Raw genomic sequence first — 24,376 nt, 5'->3', positions numbered from 1 at the left:
TTATACATCTTGCTGGTGGAAAGTGGCCACCTTTTAGAACATTTTATATACATTTTCTTTATATGCAATAGATGTTAATTTATAATTCTGATCCCACAACTTTTGCCTTTTATCCAATTCTATAGTTGTTTTTACTATCCAGTTCTAAAGTTTTACTATCTAACACAGTGATCCCCAACCTTTTTTATGGCGCGGCCCGGTACCGACATCAGCTGGGCGCCGCCATCTTGTTTGATGAAAAAGTGCTTCCGGTGAGCTCACCGGAAGCACTTTTTCATCAAAACAAGATGGCGGTGCCGCAGCTCGGTGAGCTTTTCCAGGTAGAAATGGCTTTCTACCCGAAAAGCTCACGAGCGCTGAGCACCACCATCTTGTTTTGATGAAAAAGTGCTTCTACCCGAAAAGCTCACCGAAGCACTTTTTCATCAAAACAAGATGGCGGCGCCCAGCAAACCAGCGGCCCGGTAGGACTTGTTCCACGGACCGGTACCGGTCCGCAGACCGGTGGTTGGGGACCCCTGATCTAACACACTATCATTATTTCTTTTATTTGCTCTTCTTTCATTCTAATACTCAATAGGTAAGTGTAAATTTTTAAAATTAATTTCTCATCAGTTCCTGTTAGAATCTGACCCAGTTCTGTTGGTTCTTTATAAAAACCATATAATTTAACATCTTTTTCATATCTTGATTGAATTTGTACCTGTGGCCACCATGATAAATTTATCCCTTGACTATTCAGTTCCTGTTTACTTTTCAATTCCCCTTTCTCATTCAAAATATCTTTATATCTTATGATTTTTTCTGTATTAACTACATTTGGATGTATCAATGCCTCCATTGTAGAGAGCCAGACTAGTATTTTCAAATACTGTTTTTCCTTAATTTTTCCTCATACTGAAAACAGAGCATTTCTAATGTAATGTTATTGGAAATAATTGTGTATTTTATTTTTCCTATACCATAGAAAGGCGTGCCAGCCCAGTTGCAAATCGTGACCCTCCAGAGTTAATAATCGTCTATGTCTCAAGGTTACCCATTTTTTAGCCACATAAGTGCAGATGTCTAAGTAATATAACTCCCAATCTGGCAGCCCAAAACCTCCTCTATTCTTAGAGTCTTGTAACAGTTTCAAACTTATTCCTGCTTTTTTACCTTGCCAAATAAATTTTGTTACTAATCTGTTTAATTCCTCAAAATATTTCTTTTACAGCTTTATTGAAATTGTTTGGAACAGGTATAATAATCTTGGTAGAGTATTCATTTTAATGGTAGCTATTCTTCCTAGTAGTGATAGTTGCAAGTTTTCCCCCTTTTCCAAGTCAAATTTAATTTGCTGTATCAATTTAATATAATTATCTTCTTTTATAGTTACACATCTTGCTGATAGATAAATGCCCATATATTTTACTTTCTTCATTATCTAAATGTCTATCTTCTCCATTAACTCTTTTTTCTGTTTATTTATAAAGTTTTTGACTAAAATTTTAGTTTTCTCTTTGTTTACTTTCAATCCTGCAACTTCCCCATAGTCATCTATTTTCTTCATTAATTTGGGTTTGTTTGTGGTTCCTCTATGATAAATACCAGGGCATCTGCAAATGCATGTAGCTTATATTTTTCTTTTTTTAATCTCCATCCCTTTTATTTCTATATCCTGCTGAATGTCTCTATTTAACATTTCCAATGTCAAAAAAAATAGTAAAGGGAAGTGTGGGAATAAATTCCATATATTTTATTTAAAGGGAATAAATTCCATATATTTTAATAGCCATATCATAAATTGCCAATTTACATTATCAAATGCTTTCTGCGTGTCTAAAAAGATCAACACCATTTGTTTTTCAGGATGTGCTTCATAATATTCCAACATATTCAAAATTATTCTTGTGTTGTTTTTAATTTGTCTCTTAGGCAAAAATTCATTTTGATCTGAGTGTATAAATTCATCCAAAAATCTCATTAATCTTTCAACTATTATTGACGCATAAATTTTATAGTCTACATTTAAAAGTGAGATGGATCTATATTTTTTAATTTGTAATAAATCTGCATCTTCCTTTGGTATAAGTGTAATATTTGTTTCCATCCAGGAGTTTGGTATCTTAGCTTCTAACAAGACTTCATTATATACTTCCAGCATTGACGATCCTAGGGTATCTTGTAATTGTTTGTAAACTTCCTCCAGTAGACCATCTGGTCCTGGCGTTTTATTGTTCTTCTGTCTCTTAATCACCTCAGTTAATTCAAACATTGTTACCTTTTTGTTTAGCATAGTTCTTACTGCTTCAGGCACTTTAGGCTACATGGCTTCTTCCAAATATTGTTTTATTTTATCCTCTGATAGTTCCTCTTGATCATACAAATTTTCATAATAGTTCTGGATTATTATTTTTTATCATTTTGGTGCTGAAGCATATCCTTTTCATCTACCAGACTTTGTATCTGTTAATCTCTCTCCCTTTATGTTTCAACAGTTCCTCTCTTACTTTTTAAAGAATTTCTGCTCTTATTGTTTTTTAATGAATCTCACATGCACCTCCCTTGGGAATTTCTTTTTTCTTGCATAACTTGTGTGTATTCTAAACACTTCATCAAACTCTGCCCTCTTCTCCTATTTGGTTATCTATAAGGCCTGTGCCAATAATTTTGCCATCAATTTAGTTAGATCTTCCTCTTTTTCTTCTCCAATATTCTGGAATCTCAGAAAATATTTGGCCTTTTCCATTTGTAATTGAATTACTGTTTCCTCAAGTTGCCTATTAGCCTGTGTTAGTCTCTGATTCATTTCTTCTGTTTTTCTCTCTGCTCTGATTTCTCTTTAATTGTTTTAATCCTGTGATGGTGAACCTATGTATGCTTGCCAGACATGGCACGCAGATCCCACTCTGGGGACACGCATACCGTCACTCCAACCCAGCTTCAATCACGTTTCTCCATTGTGTTTCACTCAATCAATTCCAACTTCTCACGAAAGAAAAAGATCTCGCAAAGTTGGAATTGATTGAGTGAAGTTTTTCACTTGCTTGCTTCCCAATGAGGGAGGCAGGATTCTATCCTCCTCCTGAAGCCCATTACAACACAGAGGCATAATGCAACTCATGAAGCTCTTTCACCCCTCTACTGCAGCTCCTTGTGACCTTGTCGTGGCAGAGGGTTGAAAAAGCTGTCACCCTGTCACAGCGGTGGCAATGGCTGGAAGCGAAGTGCTCCTGTATTTGCTTTGCGTGGCAATAGGATTCCACCTTCATTGTGGAATTTGCTGTTGCCGCCAGAAAAGATGGCTGGGAGAGAACACCTTGCAGGGTGGGGGCCATTTCCAAAGCCTGGCCTTCCTCCTCCCTTGTCTGTGGGACCAAGAGAAAAAAGGGGATGGCGTGTGGAAGTGCTCCCCTCGCACTGAGCACCAAGCACAAAAGCTGGTGGGGGGGGGGGGCTGACCCAGCAGAAACGCCATATTGGTAAGTCAGATGGTGAGGAGGCCTGGCCCAGCTCTCACAGCAGGACACTATTCAGCATCTCCAAATGCGAGCTGCCGCCTTTGAAATATGCCATGCCTTTGAGGAAGCCAGGTAGTGATGGCTCCAAGTTTCACACTGTCCAACATATTTATAATCCACACCAATTAAAAGAGTTTCAGTCACATATTTTCTGTATCTTCCAAATGTCCAGAGTAAACAGCAACACTAGGATTTCATAAGCTATAAGATACAGACGTTGTCAACTTGTGGGATGACAAATGGAATCTAAAAGAAAGGTGTATCTATTGCCACAAGGAAGTTATTTAAATTTTAAATATTTAAGAACCTCAAATTTGAAACAATGTTTACATTCAAAGTATCTACAAAGTGAAACTTATAGTAGCTCTCTATTTTAAGAATAACATCAGGCAGAACTGGAATAAGTAAAAAGAATGTGCAGCCATGGAAATAATACAAATTAAGAATGCTTGCTTATTTTTATCATTTGCTCTATTTGTCTTAAGCAGAAAGTCAAATGTATGCACAGTAGAAATATAAATTTTCATTTCAACCACTGTTTATTACTTGTGCTATCACCTGCATTGTATACTGTGCTTATTCTTTTTTTTAAATGCATTTCTCATTTGTTACAGAGCAGTTTGTCTTTACAAAGCATATTATAACTGAATTTAATTTTATAGTAGGAGTGCAGCCAAAATCTTTAACAATGTTAACGTATTGGTTGCTAGACTATTGGCATTAGTGAACAATTAACCACATTGTGAAATAGGGAGCACCATCTGCTGATGAGAGGAAAAATACATGTCAGCGTTCCAGAAAATTTCAACTCCCAACAAATAACTCTGAGACAGACATCTTCTCAAAAGTTCCTTTTATTAGAGTAGCAAACTGGCACATCTGGCAAATCCAGCATCTGAAAGTTCCAGGTTTCCCTTCAATAAGTAAAATATTACAACTCTACTCCCTGTACCCCTCACTGCATCACATGCCCCAATCACCATCCGTCCCAACTTGAGACATCCCCCAATCATTCCTCAACCAGGTGCAGAAATAACATGACCTTGACTTAGAAGAAGAATGCTATTATGTCTAACCTCATACACTCCAAGAAATTCCCCCCTCCCATTTTCCCAGGCTCAAGAATGTGGCAGTGTAAAAGCATCTGGTGCTAATATGGCTTCCAAAGCTGACATGCATCTCCCCTTGAAACAACCACGTCCTGAAAAATACAATAAAAAAACACACCTAGGGGTTAACTCATTAAAGGGGTTAAGCCATTTAACCCCCTCTCCTCTCTCCAAGGGGACCCTTTGGCTTGTCAGGGAACTTATCATGGAATTGCATAATCAATCTATCTGCATGTACATCCCAGCTTTTCACCCAAGTAGCTTCTGACAAAGGGTAGCTTTTCCATAGCACTAAATATTGTAATTGTCCTTGGTGTAATCTAGCAGGATTTTCTTGATTTCATAATGTGTTTCGCCTTGTACTACCAAAGGCTTGGGGGGGCTGTTGGTATGGGTCATAGATTGGAAAATAACAGGCTTCAACAAGCTACTATGGAAGACTGGGTGTATTTTCCCTAATAGCCGAGGGAGGCTAAGTTGGACAGTCACTGGATTGATTACTTTTGATATAGGAAGAGACCCAGAAATTTAGGTCCCAACTTCTTACTAGGAAGCTTCAACTTCCTAGTAAAAAATATTTAGTTGACAAAAACACTTTGTCACCCACCTTAAAAGGCAGTTGGAGAGATCTATGTTTTTCTGCCTGTTTTTTATATTCCTCAGCTATTTCTTCTAGAGCTTTTTTTAGTATTCTCCCAACCTTTTCTCAATGATTCCATCCAATTCGTTAAGAAGAAGAAGAAGAACTTTATTGTCATTGTACAAGTACAACGAACTGTGGATGCACCCCAGCAACTGTTCGCAATACAATAAAACCAGAGCACTTAAAGATGAAGATAAAAACAATAGAGCACCCGCGTCTTTATTTGCAATTAGAGAGTACAATATCTACGAATGTACACAAAATATACATCCAACACTGACTGTGATGCTTTGCCGAGTATAATACACAAGAGATGGATTGTACTGTAATATGTTATTATACATCTGAATGAGGTATTGCAATTTCACATCTTTTCACATCTTAATAAGGTAGTGACTTTGTATTTATTTGCGGTTCAGATCGCCCAGGGAAAGAAACTATTTGTTAGTCTAGTGGTGTGGGATTTGATGGGATTTGATAAGGACATGGATGTTGGGGGTTCTCTATGTAACTCAGGCATAGGGACAAAGTCCATGCCGGTAGTGATTTGGAAAGGAGTCAAGCCAGTGCTGCTGTGTACTGCACTATTATAAGCCACTTCTGCAAACGGCAATAGATCCGCCCAGTTTTCTTGTTGATAATTTACATAACATCTAATATACTGTTCCACCATAGCATTCTCTCTTTCAACGGCCTCGTTACAAGCAGGATGAAATGCTAAGGAAAGTCCTTCAGACAACCCAATGGACTTTAAAAATTCCCTCCAGAATTTAGTGGTAAACTGTATGCCTTGGTCTGAGATCACTCGATTCGGCACTCTGTGGAGCCAATAAATATGCTTCATGAACAGTTTTACCAGTTTCTTACCTGTAGGTAATCCATTACACGCTGTAAAGTAGGCTTGCTTGGAAAATAAATTGATGACAGTCCAAATTACTGTACTTCCTCCACTTTCTGATAATTCCACAATATAATCCATCGTGATTTCTTCCCACGGCTTCGTTAGTTCAGCTACTTGTTGGAGAAGTCCAGGGGGTTTCCCAGTTCTATGTTTTATTGTGGCACAAATTGAACAGCTTTTTAGTCCTCATCGATCTTCAAATTTGGCCACCAGAATTATCTTCTGACTAAATGTAGGGTTTTAAGAAACCCAAAGTGGTCCCCTCAACCAAGATTCATGGCTGCATTTTAGTACCATCAATCTTAGGGTATTAGGTACATAAATCTTAGTTCCTTTCCAAGCTAATCCTTCACTCATTGTCAAATCAGTTTGATTTTCAGAAAACCATAGATCGGTTAAGAGTGCTGCTTTCAAATCTGTTGTCAGTTTGTCCTCAGGAAATCTAGAACTGCTTTGGGCTTGGCCTCAGATGGTCATTTAGCGGGTGGATTGGTCTTCTGATATCATAGTTTGCACTACTTCCTCCTGGCGACTGTCAAATTGGGCAGATCCAGCAGCAATTCACACCCTGGAAATCCATGCATGATCTGAGGCCACCATCTTTCTTCTCTTTAAATAATACCGGGGCTGCCAACCTAGATTTTGCTGGTTCGATGAAACCTTTGGCTAAATTGGTATCAATGTATTTCCTTAACTCAGTCATCTCGGCTGGTATCATGGAGTACATCTTTGGTTGGGCAGCTTTGCCCCAGGTTCTAATTCAATGGTGCAATCAGTGGCTTCATGAAGGGGGAGGATGTTGCATTCCTCCTCACTAAAAGCCTCAGCCACGTCTTTATTCTTTAGGAATCTGGGATTTGCCTGGAGGAGAGTCTGAAGCAGTAGCTGCTGCTTCCGGCTGTGGGGCCCTGTTGGTTGGCAGTCTTTTTTCAGGAGGGACTGGGGCAAGCTTATTATGATTATGATTTTCCGGTACCCATCTTCCCATTTAATGATGGCCCCGTTTGTCTAGCCAAGCAAGTCCCAATATGACAGGTTCTGACATTTTTAGAGCTACTATAAATCATATGAGTTCACGATGCCTTCCCATTTCTAATCTGATTAGTTCTGTAATCTGGGTGGTGGGAGCTCCTCCAATTAACATTCCATCTACCCACTCAAACTTGATGGGGCATTTTAGGACTCTACTGTTTATCCCTAATTGCTCAACAATAGGAAGCCCAATTAAACATCTGAAACATCCTGCATCTATTACTGCTTCTAACTCCCCAAACTCCCCAGTCTCAGGCACCACCGACTTCACTTTGACTGTAAAAGGGGGGATGGCTGCACTCAACTTGGGGTCCTCTTCATGATTTGCCTTTCTGGAAAGGGTTCTCTTCTGTGGGGAGGGGAACCTCTACAGCTTGTCTGGCAAACTGACTGATGTCTGGGGCTTCCATGGAGCTCTCCTGCCTCTGACAGCTGTACTGGGCCTTGGTTGCAGGACCAGTGCAGGGGCCAGACATTCGGAAGCCCAATGACCAGCTTGACCACAATGGTAGCAGTTGATAATTCCTGTAGTTGGGCAGGAGCGACTTCAGCAGGTTTAGTCAAAGGATGTCTGGCCAAAGTTCTCCTAGGGGGCCTCTCAGAGAGAGGTTTTCGGTGTGGGTGAATTTCTCTATCCAGAACAATGGACATGGCATACCAGTCTTGCAATCACTCTGGTACCCCTTGGATGCCACAGGCTTTTTAAACTTCTGGATCAATGGCTTCTTTAAAATAGTGCAAAAGTATGCTGTCAGACCAATGCATGAGGTTTCCTGTGTTAAAGTCCCACACAAAGTTTTTTATGGGCTGATTACCTTGCTTCATCTCCTTTATTTTGTCTTCATTTTCACTTACTTTGTCGGAGTTTTCAAATCCAGCCCGGAGCATCTCAACAAATCCATCTGCATTGTTTAGCTCCGCAGCTCCCTCATTGTGTAGCTGGGCTATCCAGATGGAAGCGTCTCCTTCATTCATCCCATCGGTTATTGCAGAAACTAGGTCGCATTCTGTTTCGTATTGGTTTCCATATTGATCTATATGTGTCCAGATTCGGCTGAGGAAATAAGCAAGTTTTTCAGGCTTTCCATCAAATGTTGCTCTAAACTTGGTGGTGCTGGTCTTGCTGGTGGAATCACCATGGTGACCGCCAGCTGAGCTGGAATCTGTGAGGGCGCTGCTGTGGGCAGCAGGAGGGGTCCCTGCAGGGGCACTGTGAGGGGCAGTGGAGCGGTGGGCAGTGGTAGACTTGGAATCTGCTATGCCACCGCTGCTGGGCTGCTGAATGGGGCCGTCCGCTGAACTGGTTGCTGTGCTGGAAAAGGGGTGGTGGCTGCAGCCTGCTGTGGATCTGACCCCATTGCTGCACTGGGATTGTTGCTGCGAATTGGTTCCATGGTGGTCCCGAACCAGGTGGTGCAACCGATGCTGGCATCCACTGGCATTGGACCTACCCATGACCAGGATAGAATCCCCAGCTTGGGGGGAATGCATTCTGCAGAAGGTAGCATAAAGGCTGGCTGATGAGGGGGGGGGGGCAATTGGAGTTTGCAGCATCCCAAATGCTGGCTGCATCTGCTGTCTCCCCACTGCTGCTTGCCCTTGCCATGCTGATCCAATTCTTTGGTCATCTCTAGCTGAGTGGAATGTTGCTGACACCACGCTGGCTCCATTGCCAGGTCCTAAATCAGAAAAAGTGAACGTGGGTTGTGTTAAGTTCCATCTTGGTTGGGGAGTTTGGGACTGTGGGACATAACTTCCCACATCAAGTTTCTCAGGGTGCTCCAGGAGCCCTACCAACAATTAGCTTTGAGACAGAGGCAACAGGTTCCAGTTTTGGGAGTTGTTGGACCCCAAAGCCCCCACGTCTCTCCATTCTGGCTCGTGACCTGACTTTGTTGGGCTGGAGTAGGAAAGGTGTTCAGGCAGCTTCTCCTCCGGTCCCATCTCTGGATTTAGATCAGTCTGGGAACTTTTTCAGGAATCCGTTTCCTTGGGCTGAGTGCCTAGCCTTCGTCTCTCCTCTGCAGGTTCAATGGCTTGCACAAATCCTTCAGAAGGAGGATACCGGTCTCGATCAATCTGGTATCCATTCCCACCGCTCCTTCTGTGATCTCCTCGTTCTCCTCCATCTTCACTGAGTATTTGCACCACCCGAGCTTTAGGTCAGTACTGGAGCTCAGCACTGCAGACAGCCCCCTTTTGGGGTTCCCTTCAAGTATTTTGAGATCCAGGTTGAGTTTTCTAGAAAACCTCAACTCCAACAAATAACTCCGAGACAGACATCTTCTCAAAAGTTCCTTTTATTAGAGTAGCAAACTGGCACATCTGGGAAATCCTGAATCTGAAAGTTCTGGGTTTCCCTTCAATAAGTAAAATATTACAACTCATCCCCTGCACCCCTCATTGCATCACATGTCCCAAACACCATCCATCCCAACTTGAGATGTCTTCCAATCACTCCTCAACCAGGTGCAGAAATAATATGACCTTGACTTAGAAGAAGAATACTATTATGTCTAACCTCATACACTCCAAGAATATCCCCCTCCCATTTTCCCAGAATGTGGCAGTGTGGAAACATCTGGTGCTAATATGGCTTCCAAAGCTGACAATATACAAGCCTGGGAATAACCATTTGAAGGATTGTGAAAACACTTATTGGATTACATTCATCTACCCTAAGATCACTGGAGACTTTTAAATAACATCTTTAATTAAAAGACCCCTGAATGTTATATGATTGAATTGATAAAGGTGATTTGAGGAGGTTTGGACAACCCCCTGGTCTATTTAAATGAATTTGACTGATTATTTATGAGATACAAATAATTGTGATTTGTGTAAGCTTAGCTTTGAATAAATGGTTCCTGGACTTTTGGCTAAAAGTGGGATCTACTAAAATAAAATATACAACACAAAGTGGAAATGAGTGGAATTTTAAACTAGATGGAGCTGATGTTCCAAAGCATTAAGGATCTTATACAGAAACAACATAAGACAACTGTGGAATTACTAGATGGCATAGACCAAAAACTGGAAAATATTATACAAGGGACAACGAGCAAAGACCAGATGTTCTGGAAAGGAAGGAACCAGCAGAAGGAATGGAGGGAAAAGCAGAACTGAGAATCTAGCAAAAAGAAGACAAGAAGGAAGAGATATCAACAAAATTAATTATGATTAAGGAATTAAAACAGGAGGAAAACAATTTAAAAGACTTAAAAAGAGAATGGGAGAAACAGGAAAATACTTTGGGAAAGGAGATACGGGTTAAAACAGATAGCTTTAAAATTAGACAGTGGAAAATGGTAGGGAGGGTAGAAAAAGTTGGATTGAACAGTCAAGATGCAGATGTAGATAGAGTTAAAGATCTCAGAGAATAATATGGGAGGCAAGAATAAGGTATTGATGAGGCCAAGAGTCGATGGATAGAAAAAAGAGAGGGGAAAAAATCCTTCAAGAACATATTTAACCCAAACATGTGTATTAACATTAGAATTATATAGACTGGATAACTATTTTGTATGTATTGTGATAGGCACTAGGATAATATTTTAATACAAATAGATATGAATAGTAAAATGTGGGAATTATGAATAAGAACTGAGCATTAATTGGAAAATTAGAGAATGAATGATGGTATTATTAACATGCCTAAATAATATAATGATTAGCAGTGAAATAATAAAACTAAACACTGAATAGTTAGATAATAAAGAATATATTTTAATATAAGCATGTGTATTAATAGTAGAATTACATGGATTGGATGAATGGAAGGAATATGAATAGATCTACCCTATATGTTTAAATGATACTGTGATTGGTATTAGAATTAGATTGGTTATATTGAAACACTGAACAATGAAAGAATGAAGAATGAAACTGTAATATATTTAAATGTAAAGAGTTAAATAAGGTTAATATGAATAATAAAGTGGGTGAAAGATGGAAGATAGAAAAGAAATGTCTTTGAATACTACAGTGACATGAATAAAAGTTAGAATAGAAATTGAAATAGGGGAACAACAATATACATATTTTAATATAACAAGATATATGTAATAATAAAAGGGAGGTTTAGAAATTGAATGGCGGTAGTATCAGACACAGTGAAACCTCCGGTGTTGAACAAAAAATCCATCCGATTTTTGAATCAGGTCACAATTCAAAAATCGGGTGGCGAACAAAATCAGTGCGGAAAGATTCCCTTTCCGCGCCAATTTCCCCTTCACCACCATTTTTCTTACTGCGCACATGTACAGACACGACCAAATTGGGTCACAGTTGGAGTCCAGGATTGGATTATGGTCACAACCCAAGGCTCCACTGTATGTTTAAACTATATGAAAACAAAGAAAATGAAATGTAATAACTATGAGTAATGACATTATGTTTATCTGTACTAAAATGTATGATACCCAGGTATCACACTGTTCACACATTGATATGTATAAGCAATCTATATATATATAAACGTGTGTGTGTGTGTTCCAGCGTAACTCATCAACTTGAGAAATTTCAAACATGTTAGACAGATGACTTACCCTCTGGGATAAAATACTGTGGGGAGTAAGACACCCCTAGGGCCCCTTGGGGTGTATGTGTGCCTTAAAATGGCTTCTACTGTACAACACAGTGGAGTTGCCATGATAACGGCTTCACAGTACTCTACAAGGGGGCTCCCTCTCAGTCCTCCAAGGAAATGTTAGGCAATTGGCCAAGTGCAATCACATACTACAAAAATAAAACACCAGCGTACACAAGAAACGCCCGAGGAGAGGAATAGAAGACTTGCAATGCTGTGTGAGAGATAGTACAACAGCGTGAGTTCCAACTACAGGATTTTCCTGTGTAATACAGGATTGGGATAAATAAATACCTGGGAAAGCTGGGGTTATCAGCTAGTATAAAATGAAAAACTTGACCAAAAAAAAAAAAGAGCTGTAAAGATTACACATTTGATATTTTCAAATTACAATATATTTCCTTGTGGAACTGTGTCCAAATATTGCATTTTATGTTTGACTAGTATAGCCATGTAACACCACTAAGTGTAGCACAGGAGAAGGAAGAAGGTAAACCTATTATTGTGATTGGCTGACTGACAGACTCTGGGTATATGGAATACAGAGCAAATCCTTTAAATGAGAGAATTGGACTGTTACAAAAAAATTCCTTAGTTGAAGGTAGGGGGAAACATATCAAGAAATGTTGAACCTTTGTGATGCTGCATATAAACTGAGATGGAGAACTGCTCTAAAAGGCTTTCAAAATTCTTTTATATATTACTAGAAATATAGTTTATTCCAGAAATCCAAGTTATTCTTCTTTTCCAGCCTCAAAGGGTTTGACATTGTGAATCTTTCTGAAAAGTTACCTTCCTTAGATTTTGTCTCTTCATTGGTCATTGATTCCAGAGAGAGAAACTAAAATCCTTAACAACTGATGCCAGAATACTCTTGTGGTTTTTTTTTTCTCCCATTTTTTTTCTTTTATGATTTGCCCTTTTTAAGACTATAAGCTTCGATGCATGATGATCTTTTTTTGACAGAATTTTCTAATTTAATAGATTGGAGAAATACTATGGACATAGTATAGCTTGACTCTGGCAAATAACCAAGCAAAGGCTTCCATGATATTCTCATTATTTTTCTCCTGTTGGATCATGTCCAATTTGTGGAGACGGCCCTGACAAGTTTCTACAGTTTTTCTTGTCAAGATTTTTCAGAGGTGGTTTGCCATTGCCTCCTTTCAAGTCACCCAGTTGGCTTTGTGCCTAGGACAAGACCAGATTTCTCAGCTTCTAGCATGATGCCTTATCCAGTTCACCAAACTGGCTCTAACTCTCATTAACACAATGGTAAAAATAAGGGCTATGATGCAGCTGTTAGATTAACTCATAATTAATTGAATGATTGAACCCAGATAGTACAGTATTTGTAGATAGTGCTACATCAGCTTGGATAGTAATGTCAAAATGAATACCAAGGATTTTATGCTGGGTCCTGTGTTTCTCAACATATTTATGAATGTCTTGATTGAAGGGATTGCATCAACTATACAGATGATCCAAAATTATACCAGATTGAATAGCTGGTTGAAAAAAACGTGGAAATTTCATAGGGTTAAATGTAACATTCTCAATCTGGCTACTATGAGTTCAGAGGAGAGCTCCCAGGACACTTGTTGGACCTAGAACCATATTCAGTGGGAAATGGTTATAATACTGGCTATTTTAGTCTTCAAGGAGAAGATAGAGTTGGATATGTGAAGTAGTTTTCAAGTATCTAAAGATTTGTCATGCAAAGGAGAGAATGAGCTTCTTTTCTTCAATGGGTTGGCATTTTCTGAGGGTAGGAGCTGTTATCCAGTAGAAGAGATTGTTTCAGGAAATTGTATTTTCCCACCCCACTGAGGTGCAGCAGCTACAAACTCATTATCCCTCCTTAATATTACAATAATCCCTTCAACCTCTTATTTAATTTTTTTAAAACCGTAAAATTCAGAAATCACTATTTCATTTTTTTTATTTTCAGGCAAAAAGTCCATTAAAGATTTCCATTAAAGATAAAAGTGTTTTGTCCTTGACCAAACAGAATAGTTTTGTTATCTCTGCTAGTTTTGTCATCTTCACAATCTATTCCTCTATTGGGATTCTTTTACTATTTCTCTATCTTTGTGAATATAATAATCTTGCTGCAGTTACTGTCAGCCTTGGAAGCCATAATTCACTTAGAAACTTCGAGGCTGCCACATTTAGTGCCTGGGAATTTGGAAGGGGGGGATTTCATAGAGAGCTAGAAGATTAGACTCAACAACATTCTTTCTTACAATGTCAAGGATTTTATGCTGGGTTATCCTGCACCTGGAGAGAAGTGTCTGGAGGAACGTCTCCAGTTGGGACAATGTTTGATTCGACCATGTGATGGACTGATGGGTATAGGGGGATGGATCTTTGAATTTCTTTTGGGAATGGAAAACCCAGAACTCTGAGATTCAGGTTTTCCCAGATGTGCCAATATGACAACTCTAATAAAATGGAATTTTGAGAAAATGCTTGCCTCGGAGTTTATGGTTTGGAGTTTGTTAGTTGGAGCACTGACATTTACCATATATAAAATAATGTTGTCAGTGTCTTTTCTGACTATCCATAATCCCAATAAAAATAGTTCTGGTGTTAATATTAATGATTATAATTATTATAAACTTCCTTATATCATCACATCCATGTTTTCTTTATTATTATTATTATTGTGTTTTTTCAGAAGGCCACCATGCATGGTAAAATGCACCTTCATGTTTTTCACATTTCCAACATTACCTAGAAGTACCTTTATACTGTACATTTTACATAATTTCTTTGGTATCATATACCATTGATATGTGATTTTGTAAAAGTTATCTCTTAAATTATAATACAGTGTGAATTTTACTCTATTTATCCACTTTCTCTCCCATTTATCCATATATTATAACCAAAATTTGTGGCTATTTTATCATACAGTCTTTAACTTGTTCCTCTTCTATTTCAAATTTATTAAAAGTTTATACATTTTTTGCTATCACATGTTCATGGTTTACAGATGCAATTCATTTTCAAATTCTGTCTCATGTTGATCACTCCCTGCTACCTTTGATCTACTGGTATATTAAAACTTTCTATTATTTGTGTATATGAAGACCATTTTTTTCCTGTAAAATGCTTGCTGTGCTGAGATTGGTAAAGATATTTTCAAGCATAATCTGGTTTATTTTTATTCCATATTCCTAATATGGCATTTCTCATATAATTATTTTAGAAATCTGCATTTACTTAATTATACCATAAAATCTCATGCTAACCCAACTTCAAATTTTGACCTTCAAATTCTAACATTATTCTCAGGTTTGGATTAGAACTATGGGGCCCCTTTCAGCTCTTTCCTAGAAAAAGGATGTATAATCTGCTTGGTGTTGCAGAGAGTGACAGAGATAATTTTGGAGAAACTTTGTAGTTACAAAAACAAAATCATGCTTTAAGCTGAGGAAAGCGGGAAAGTACAAAAACAAATGAAATTGACTCCATTTTAATTCTATGGGATATAGGGGAAAGGAAGGGAATACACACAGGCTTTCAACATTCTGTTACTGGCTATATCCCTCAGGTCAAAGTTGAGGGGTCTGTTTCCTGAGCTAGTTTATCTGATAGGTATGAAGAATTATGGATAGGTATGGATATCAGGCTTCTCCCTTGTTAGGGTTAAAGTGGAAGCCTTCCAAATAGTTCAGTTAGAGTTTATCTGAATAAAACAAGACCTACCACCAAAGTATAAGACAGCACATAACTTGCTATCTTATTCTTTAACTGGAAATGCTAAGGATTAACACTGAGATCTGCACACAAAATTATGATCCTCCTGGGCAATCTATGGTAGTGTTGTTAATATCAATTTAGATTTGCTAAGACTTGAGGAGTATTGTAGGAAAAATACTGTAATCCTCCACAATAGAAATAGGCTTATGTTCAGCCAGAATGACTATATTTAAGAAAGGATAGCTAACAACTTTCAAACTAACAGGAACTGGGGAGATATTTGGTTCAGAATAATTGAGCCTTCAAGAATGATACATACATTTATAAACAAATATTTGGGTAAGGTTGGGTTTTTAAATCAAAATCTTATTATTAATTTAAAATGCTATGAAAAAATATTTTAAATTCTATTCAAATGAGTAATCTATTTAAATCTATGTTCTAATTTGTATATTTGTTTAATTCTTGTACAAGCATGCAGTCTAAAATTAGATATACTGGCAGCTAAATAGAGCTTTGTTATCACAGTTGGGCAATATTTAATCCAGGTATTGCTGGATTCTAGCTCTTTTCAAGTGGTCTAGCAACATCTATAGTGTCATACTTTATGTTGTTACTCAATTCCAATAAATGAGTTGGACCCATCATATTGAAAAACTGCCCATCCACATTAACTTGCTTGGAACCTATGATTATTTCATTTAAGATCCTTATTCAGTAGTTAGGAGGGTAGAGAAACAGAAACAAGCACGTGCAATTTGGAATTCAAAATTAAGTTCCTTATTAAATTTTGTAGACAGGCGATTACATTTTTCTTCTGAACATTTAATGGATTAAAACATGTCTATTTTTTTAGTTTCAGAAATATTTCTATTCCTGCTTTTTATTTGACAGTTTTTGATATATCTGTTTTATGTTTCTGTTGCTTTAAATGGTATATTGCCTCACACATTTGTTGGATGAAAGGATAATTTATAAACATAATATTTCTAATAAATAATCCCAAATCACTATGGCTTTTACAATGCAAAATTTATATCTATTTAAAGGAGCAAATTTGAATGTTATTTTTCTCTGTTTGGATCATTATTGGGTCATATTAATATGCATAAAGATAGTTAGCAAGATTACTAGCTTGAATAGTGAGGCACACGCATTATGTTGTTCAGTGTTCTGATACTTCTAATTCTTCATATTTTTAACTGCAGGAGCTCTGAGACATGAGAAAAATGAGTTCTTAGTAGTATTCATAAAAAACCACAATGATGTCACAATAATCATAAATGGGTGACATTACCATTTTTTATTTCTTAAGTTTTTTATCGGGAAATTTTATTATTTTTATAAATAATTTAAGGTAGAAAATATACCTAATTTCCGTTCCGCTTCTATTTTCCCCACAGCAACCTTTTGAGGTAGGTTGGGCTGGAAGAAAGTGATTGGCTCAAGGTCATCTAGCCAGTTTTCAGGATTAAATTGGGACTAGAATTCACAGTATCTTAGTTTCTAGGAGAGTATCTTAAGCACCTTTACATCAATAACTGAATGCCATTATTGTACGGCTTTATGAATGACACAAATATGTAAATTATGGGTTTTGCATGATGATATATGACCTCTTTGCCTCCTTCCCCCTCATATTCTTGTACATACTGCCTTACGAGAAGATCAGAGGAAAAACTAGAAGTTCAAAGGAAATTAGTTTAAGAAACTGACTAAAGGTTGGCCCTTGCAAGTGAAAAAATGTTTGAAACGACCTTTTCCCTATTCTTTCATTCAAGTACTGTATAGGAACTTGCTCAGACTTTTCAATATTTTAATAACCAAATAAAAATTCATAAAAAATTTGATACAATCAAGGGTAGATTATTATTTGCTTTCGTCTATGATCATAAGATGAAACCTTAACAAATCCAACTTTTTAAATTCCCATTTTATGAATTGGCAATTCAGAGAGATTATGTATAGATTCTTCTAAGCAAGATGATTGCCTTAAGGAAATCTATTTTTTTTTCCCAAAGGAAAGTTTCTGCAGTTAGATGTACTGAGAACTGTAAATAAGGGCTTGACTGTGAATAAGGGCTTGGTTTCAGAACCTCTCATTGATGCTTAGGTTGAAGTTTTACATAAATAATATTAAAATACTATTATTTGCCTTTCCCTTGTCTCTTGGGCATAATATGGGGAAAATAGCTTGTAAAAGAGGTAATATAATGTCCAAGGGATGTTGACTCCTAACATGCTTAAATATAATTTTTTTGCAGAATTAATTAATGTAAGCCAACCATGAATGACGTTAATGAATCATGATTTCAGTTTATTGATGTATGTATGATTACAACATACATGCATGCATTTTGTATGCTTTTCTTTTTTCACCTCTTATATAATTTTTTTTTTTTGCTTTTGTTTTAAGAGGTGATAGGCAGCTGCATAAAGTGTAGAAACAGAAGTGACCAGAGGGAGAGCTGAAGAGCAGGATTTGCTGCAAGAGCCTTTTGAAGCCTCTGAGATTAGAAATTCCTTTTCAGTCTGCCCAGCAACAGGGCAACTACCAGTTCCAGCCCAGAGACCCAGACTGGCCCCCGAGGCCACATTTACTCCCATGTCAGCTGGACTTAGACAAGTCAGGGGACAAGAACCTGAATTCCAAATTAATATGCAGTCTCTTTTAACTGAGGCAGTAAAGCAAGGTGTGTCAACTGTCTTGAAGCAGACCAGGTGTTCGCCTTCAGAGGCTTCAATTTCATCATCCAGACGTAGTAGGAGACACAGGTCTCATCATGAGGATGATCTTTCCCTGCATTCAGGATCAGGGTTATATGCTCCTGCTGAAAGTTCCTACTCCATCCCATCTGACAGTGGCCAATTGATGGACAGAAATTACTCAGACGATGAAGGCCTAAACGATGATGACCAAATCTCTATGCCAGGCCTGTTCCAACCAGCCATATTCAGAACGCTCCTCTTCAAGGCTAAAAAAGCCACAGGGCGGGGCTTGGTTCCTGAACCACAGGAGCCTACAGATCCTTCTGAAGACCCCAATGACCCACTATTTTCCAAAAAAAAAAAAAAAACCAGTAACAGCAGATGTCATCCCTGTGCCAAGGATGTTCACCACAGTCATCCAAAGGCAGTGGTCATCCCTTGGGTCGGGTCTAAGCCCTTCCTCCCTGGACAAGAAGATGTTCAACATGGGAGGTGATCTCTCCAAGGCCCTGGAAGTGCCTGCTGTTGATGCACCAGTTGTGGCCCTGCAAGCCACAACTGACATCCCTGGGGAGCCTGAGGACTTGTTGAAAGCAGAGGACAAGAGGGCTGAACAAACATTGCAGAGAACACACCTGTCAACAGCATGGGCAGTGAGGGTCTCCATAGCCACATCTTTTTTTAACAGGGCCTCTGTCATCTGGCTTCAAGAGCTGCAAGAGAGAATTCCACTGGATGATGTCTGGTCACACCAACATGTAAACAAGCTATTAGCAGCAGTGGAATTTTCAGCCGATGCCACCCTCAGTGCGGCCAGATTTGCATCTAGGGCAATAGGGGGGGGCTGTGACCTCTCGTCGCCTGCTCTGGCTAAGACAATGGCAAGCTGATATGAGACATAAGTGGAGGTTGGCCACTGCCCCCTTTAAGGGGGAGGAATTGTTTGAAGAAGCCCTGGACAAGGCTGGTGGACTCCAAAGACAAAGGGAAGATCCTCCCTTCCAGATCCAGAAGGGGTGAATTCAGATCAACACCCTATGTCAGATGCTCCTATTATAGGACCCCTGAAGCAGGAGGGGCGGTTCTGTGCTCCAGAGGCCTTTTGCCTCCAGGCAGGAACAACCCCAGGACAGGACAGGTGGAAATCGTCCGTTCAACAATAAGTGGCCCTATCGAGGGGCTGGGCGTCATTCCTTCTGATGCCCCAGATAAATCTGATGTCAACCCTCCCCTTGGGGTACATCTGGCCTTGTTTGCCAGGCATTGGGAGGAAGTAACCATAGACACTAGGGTCCTGGAGATGGTCCGCTCGGGCCTTTCTATAGAGTTCCTCTCTATACCCCCGAGGTTTTTTATTCATTGTCCTGTCTCTAGCAATAGAGAAAGAAAGGTCCTTATGGAAACAACTATTCAGGACCTGCTGGAAATCCAAGTTATTCAGGACCAACAGGGCATGGGATTTTATTCCATCTTGTTTGTAATTCCAAAAGCCTCAGGGGGATGGAGGGCAATTCTGGACTTGAAGCGTCTTAACTGCCAGGTGAAACACAAACAGTTTAAGATGCATTCTCTCCAGTCCATTCTGGAGGGAATTAGGAAAGGAGATTTCCTGACCTTCATAGATTTAACCGAGGCCTACCTCCATGTCCCCATTCTTCTGACCCACAGACAATTCCTCAGGTTCTGCTATAATGGGAGGCATTATCAATACAGGGCCTTACTCTTTGGGCTTTCATCAGCCCCCAGAACATTTACAAAGCTGTTGGCAGCCCTGGCAGCCCATCTTAGAGCCATTCCAGTCAGAGTCCAGTGTTACCTGGAGACATACTGGTCTAGTCATCTTCCCCATCTCAAGCAACAGAGGATTTGGAAATCACCATTCAGGTGCTCCAAGAGCATGGCTTCTCTGTCAACGAGGCCAAAAGTCACTTCACTCCCACCAATTTTCTACTCCATCTGGGAGCTGTAATAGATACCATTTTCTACAAGGTGTCCTTATCCAAGGAATGTCAGGATAGTATCAGAGTTAATTGGGTAGGTAAACTCTAAACATAGGGAGTCCTTGGCTACGCTTTCCAAGCTCCTGGGGAAAATAATATCATGATATCTAGATTGCATGCCAGGCCACTCCAATTGTTTCTTCTCCCTTATCAGAAGACAGGTAGGAGTTGTTCCCTTCTATAGGTCAGATTAACTCTGCTGGTCTTTCGATCCTTATGATGGTGGTTATCTGAGGCCCTTTCCCTGGGATTCTTATTCAAGGACCCTGACAGGTTAGTGCTGACCACGGATGCCAGTCTTTATGGCTGGGGAGCCCACATTCAATCCAGGGTGGTCTAGGGACAATGGTCCCAGGCAGATTTGGGCCATAATATTAATTGGCTAGAGCTTAGGGTGGTCCATCTGGCCCTGAGACATTTAGAGGATGCTGTCTCAGATAAGGACATCCTGGCCTTGACTGACAATGTGTCAACCAAGGTGCACATTAACCACCAAGGTGGGACACATTCATGGCCACTGATGCTAGAGGCAGAACAACTCTGCTTAGGGGCAGAGAGACACTAGGTATCACTCAGAGCTGGGCACATTGCGGGTGTGGCCAATGTTGAGATTGACTGGCTTAGCAGAGCCACCATTGACAATGCAGAGTGGTGTTTTCACCCCAATTTTTTTCAGGAGCTGTCGGAGCACTTCGGAATGCCAGCTGTGGATCTCTTCGCTTCTCAGGACAACATGCAACTCCTGAGATTCTACTCCAGGTTTGCGGTTTCAGGGGCAGAGGGAATGAACGCTTTATGCAGCCCTTGTCCAAGGGAGCTTCTTTATGCCTTTCCTCCTCTGCCCCTGATCCTGAGGGTGATCCAGAAACTGTTGGCAGAAAGAGCAGAACTGTTAGGAATAACAAGGTTACCTAACGTAGTTTGGGTAAAATAATATATATAAACTATGATAGTAAGTTTAAGTGTGTGTCACTTTAAACTGCAAAGCATGTAATTTTGGGTGCGGTTGTAAAACCGCCATAAGAGGGAGCAATAGAACTTGCTTGCTTGCTGACTATGCTGGATTGATGGTTTGCTAACTGCATGTTCCCTGCTGCTGAGTTTTTGGAACGTCGAAGGAAGAAAGGAGGTTTGACTTCTTTATATCTCTTCTGCGAGGAGATATATTACTGGACTGATATTTGTAAGTTTTACTAACCTCTTTTTCGACACTGGAATTTGCAACTGAATAATCCCCGAACGGACTGAACTATTGAATGATATATGGACTGTTTTGACTATGCTAAAACTCTTACTGGAATAAACTATTTAACTAGCACAGTGTATCTGTTTTACTGAGTGTAAACTACAAAAACGTTTATCTCACATATTTGCCTGCCTGCCTGACTGCCGTGCACATTCTTCTAGGGTGTATCCCTAACAAGAACTTATCCTTATAGCCCCTCATTGCTCAAGGAGGCCATGGTTTGCGGACTTAGTAAACCTTTCAATCTCCAGGCCTTGGAGGATACCGGAGGACAGAGTGTTGCTCAGCCAGGGGCCAGTATTGCATCCAGAGCCCCAGTGGCTTCAATTGGCAGCCTGGAGATTGAGTGAGGATCTCTGTTCCGGGACAATTTTTCCTCCAAAGTGATAAGAACTATCCAAGCCTCCAGGAGACCCTCCACCAACCGCATCTACGATGCAACCTGGAAGACTTTCAGCAAATGGTGTTCTAAGTCTGACATTAACCCTACTGGGGCCTCGATTGCCCAGGTGCTGGACTTCCTCCAAGAGGGCCTGAACAAGGGACTTTCACCTAACACATTGCGGAGGCAGGTTGCAGCCTTGTCCTCTGTTCTATCCTTGGGGGGAGTGGAATCTTTATCTAGACATCCCACGGTCTACAGGTTTCTGAAGGGTGCTACAAACCTGAAGCCTCCAGTGGTTCATTGATATCTGACATGGGACCTCTCTAAAGTATTGCAGTCACTGACTGAGGCCCCATTTGAACCACTGAGATCCACTTCCCTGTAGTTTTTGTCTTTCAAGGTGGCCTTCCTAATAGCAATTACTTCTGCCAGAAGAATCTCGGACTTGGCAGCTTTATCTGTCAGGAAGGACACTTGTGTGTTTCACACCAACTGAGTTGTGTTAAGACTAGACCCTTCATTCGTGCCAAAGGTGAACTTGTGGTTCCACAGAGCCTAGGAACTAATCTTACCTGATTTTTGCCCGCATTCTGTGCATGCATTAGAAAGAAGATGGCATACTCTGGACGTTTAGAGGGTCTTGCGGATTTATGTTAAGTGGACCTCGCCCTTCAGGAGGTCTGAATCCCTCTTTATTTCCTTTCAACCTTTTACTATGTGCTGCAAGGTTACTCCAATAACTATGGGGAGATGGAAAAGACTGTGCATATCCAAAGCCTGCTAAACCCAAGGACCTGCAGTTCCTCCAAGAATAACAGCACACTCAATGAGGAGTGCGGCCACATCGGTGGTGTGGGCCACTCAGGCCTCTCTGAAGGAGGTTTGCAGGGCGGTTACCTGGGCCTCACCTTCTCTGTTCATCAGACACTATAAGCTGGACTCTTGCTTCTGCTGAGGAAGCTTTTGGACGAAGAGTTCTTCAAAAGGTCCACCCTGTCTAGGGGATTCAGACCGCACTAGGCCCATCCATAGGACAGCCAGTTTTGGTATGTCCCAATCCTGAATGCTATCTCCACCACAATGGAGAAGGGTCATTGGTTCTCACCTGATACAACCTTTCTCTTTGGGTGGAGATAGCATTCAGTCCCACCCTGTTTTGGTCTGTTACGAATGTAATGGAGTATGTTATTGTTACAGGTGAACATGTCAGTCTGTCAATAGTCCTTCACCAATTTCTGGGAAGACCCTAGCAACAGGGGGAGTGTCCTCAAAGATTTGACAGACTCAGTCCAATCAGCAAGCGGTGACTGATTGATTACCCAATCCTGAATGCTATCTCCACCCAAAGAGAAAGGTCGTATCAGGTGAGAACCAACGACCCTTCTGTGTCCCACGCTTAAGTTCTGAGCACTAATATAACCATATATGGGTTTTATTTATGTATTGATTGTACAGAGGTGGATTTGAATCCAATATAGATTGTACTATGAAATTTCAGTGGAGAGAAACTATGTGAAAAAGTTATAATTAAGATTCTTTAAACTGTAGTTGTTTTAGGGGAGTGGCAGTGTAATCTCTGATGGTTAACATTTCTGTTATAGACTGTTTGAAACATCTGATCTTTATAGCTCCATCTTTAAGTTCATTGAAATAGCAGACATTTTATCTTTCATAATGTCACAGTCAGATTATTCCTTGCAGAAGAACTTTTGTGATGCTTGCACTGTGGTCCAATCAATCTCTTCTCTTGCTTAATTAAGTAATTAGAACTTGAGATGTTGTAATTAACAGCCCTGGTTGCTGTGAATAATGCAAAGCTAGTAGTGCTGAATGCAGGAAATAGATAGAAGCTTCTGGATAAATAAAGAGGGTGAATTTTCTTCAGGCTAAAAAATTGAGATTTCTGCTTTCTGAATGTTTTTTTTTTTCCTACTGATGCAGGGAAGTGTGAATAAGTACACAAAGGATAGCTCTGTCAAGAATTTCTTGATCATGCTGTATCTTTGAATATATTGCAGGAAGGGAGCTGTGTTAGTTTATGATAGCCGAAAATCAGAAAGAGTCAGATGGCATCTTTTCATACTTAATAAATTGTAATTAAGAGGCATATGCTTTCATGAATCATGGCTGTATTTTAATCTCCCAAGATATTCCATTATAGATTCCAAAGCAGCCATTCTGGAACAAAGAAACTTCACCAGTACAATTGAAAACAAGGCTACTAAACCTGCATAAAATAAAAGGTTTCAGTCTATCTTAACAGGTATCATTTTTTGAATGTGTTATTATTTTTATGATGAAATACTTGTTATCTGTCTCATATATAATCTTTATTTGCACTGATGCTGACTGGAAGCCAGGAGACTGTGTATTTTAGGCGTCTCTTATGCATAAAAGCTGTCTGGGTGTTTTTAGCCAATCATTTTTTCTCAACCCAGCTCACAGGATTGCTGTGGGGAATAAAAGTAGGAGTGTTGAGTATGTTTACCACTTCAAATTATAAGTAAAAAAGTGGGATAATAGCCTAATACTAATCCAGTCTCTCTTACCTACAC

The 24,376-nt window shown here is 39.7% G+C and overlaps 2 protein-coding genes across 2 annotated transcripts in view; both read left to right on the top strand.

The window, feature by feature from the left end:
- SKAP1 (src kinase associated phosphoprotein 1) overlaps window positions 1-24,376 on the top strand; it is a 484,834-nt gene that overhangs the window by 16,442 nt on the left and 444,016 nt on the right. The window lies entirely within an intron of this gene.
- On the top strand, window positions 18,087-19,019 carry LOC148129023 (uncharacterized). The gene is given in 3 exon segments (XM_087945896.1): window positions 18,087-18,569; window positions 18,571-18,957; window positions 18,960-19,019. Coding segments are annotated over 3 exon segments (930 nt in total).

The sequence above is a fragment of the Notechis scutatus genome, chromosome Z, assembly GCF_049901735.1.
Source record: "Notechis scutatus isolate UNSWTSFEM ecotype Mainland chromosome Z, rNotScu1.2, whole genome shotgun sequence".
Classification (NCBI taxonomy): Eukaryota; Metazoa; Chordata; class Lepidosauria; order Squamata; family Elapidae; genus Notechis; species Notechis scutatus.
Note: the sequence above shows the minus strand (reverse complement) of the source record. Positions and strands in the feature narration are given on the sequence as shown.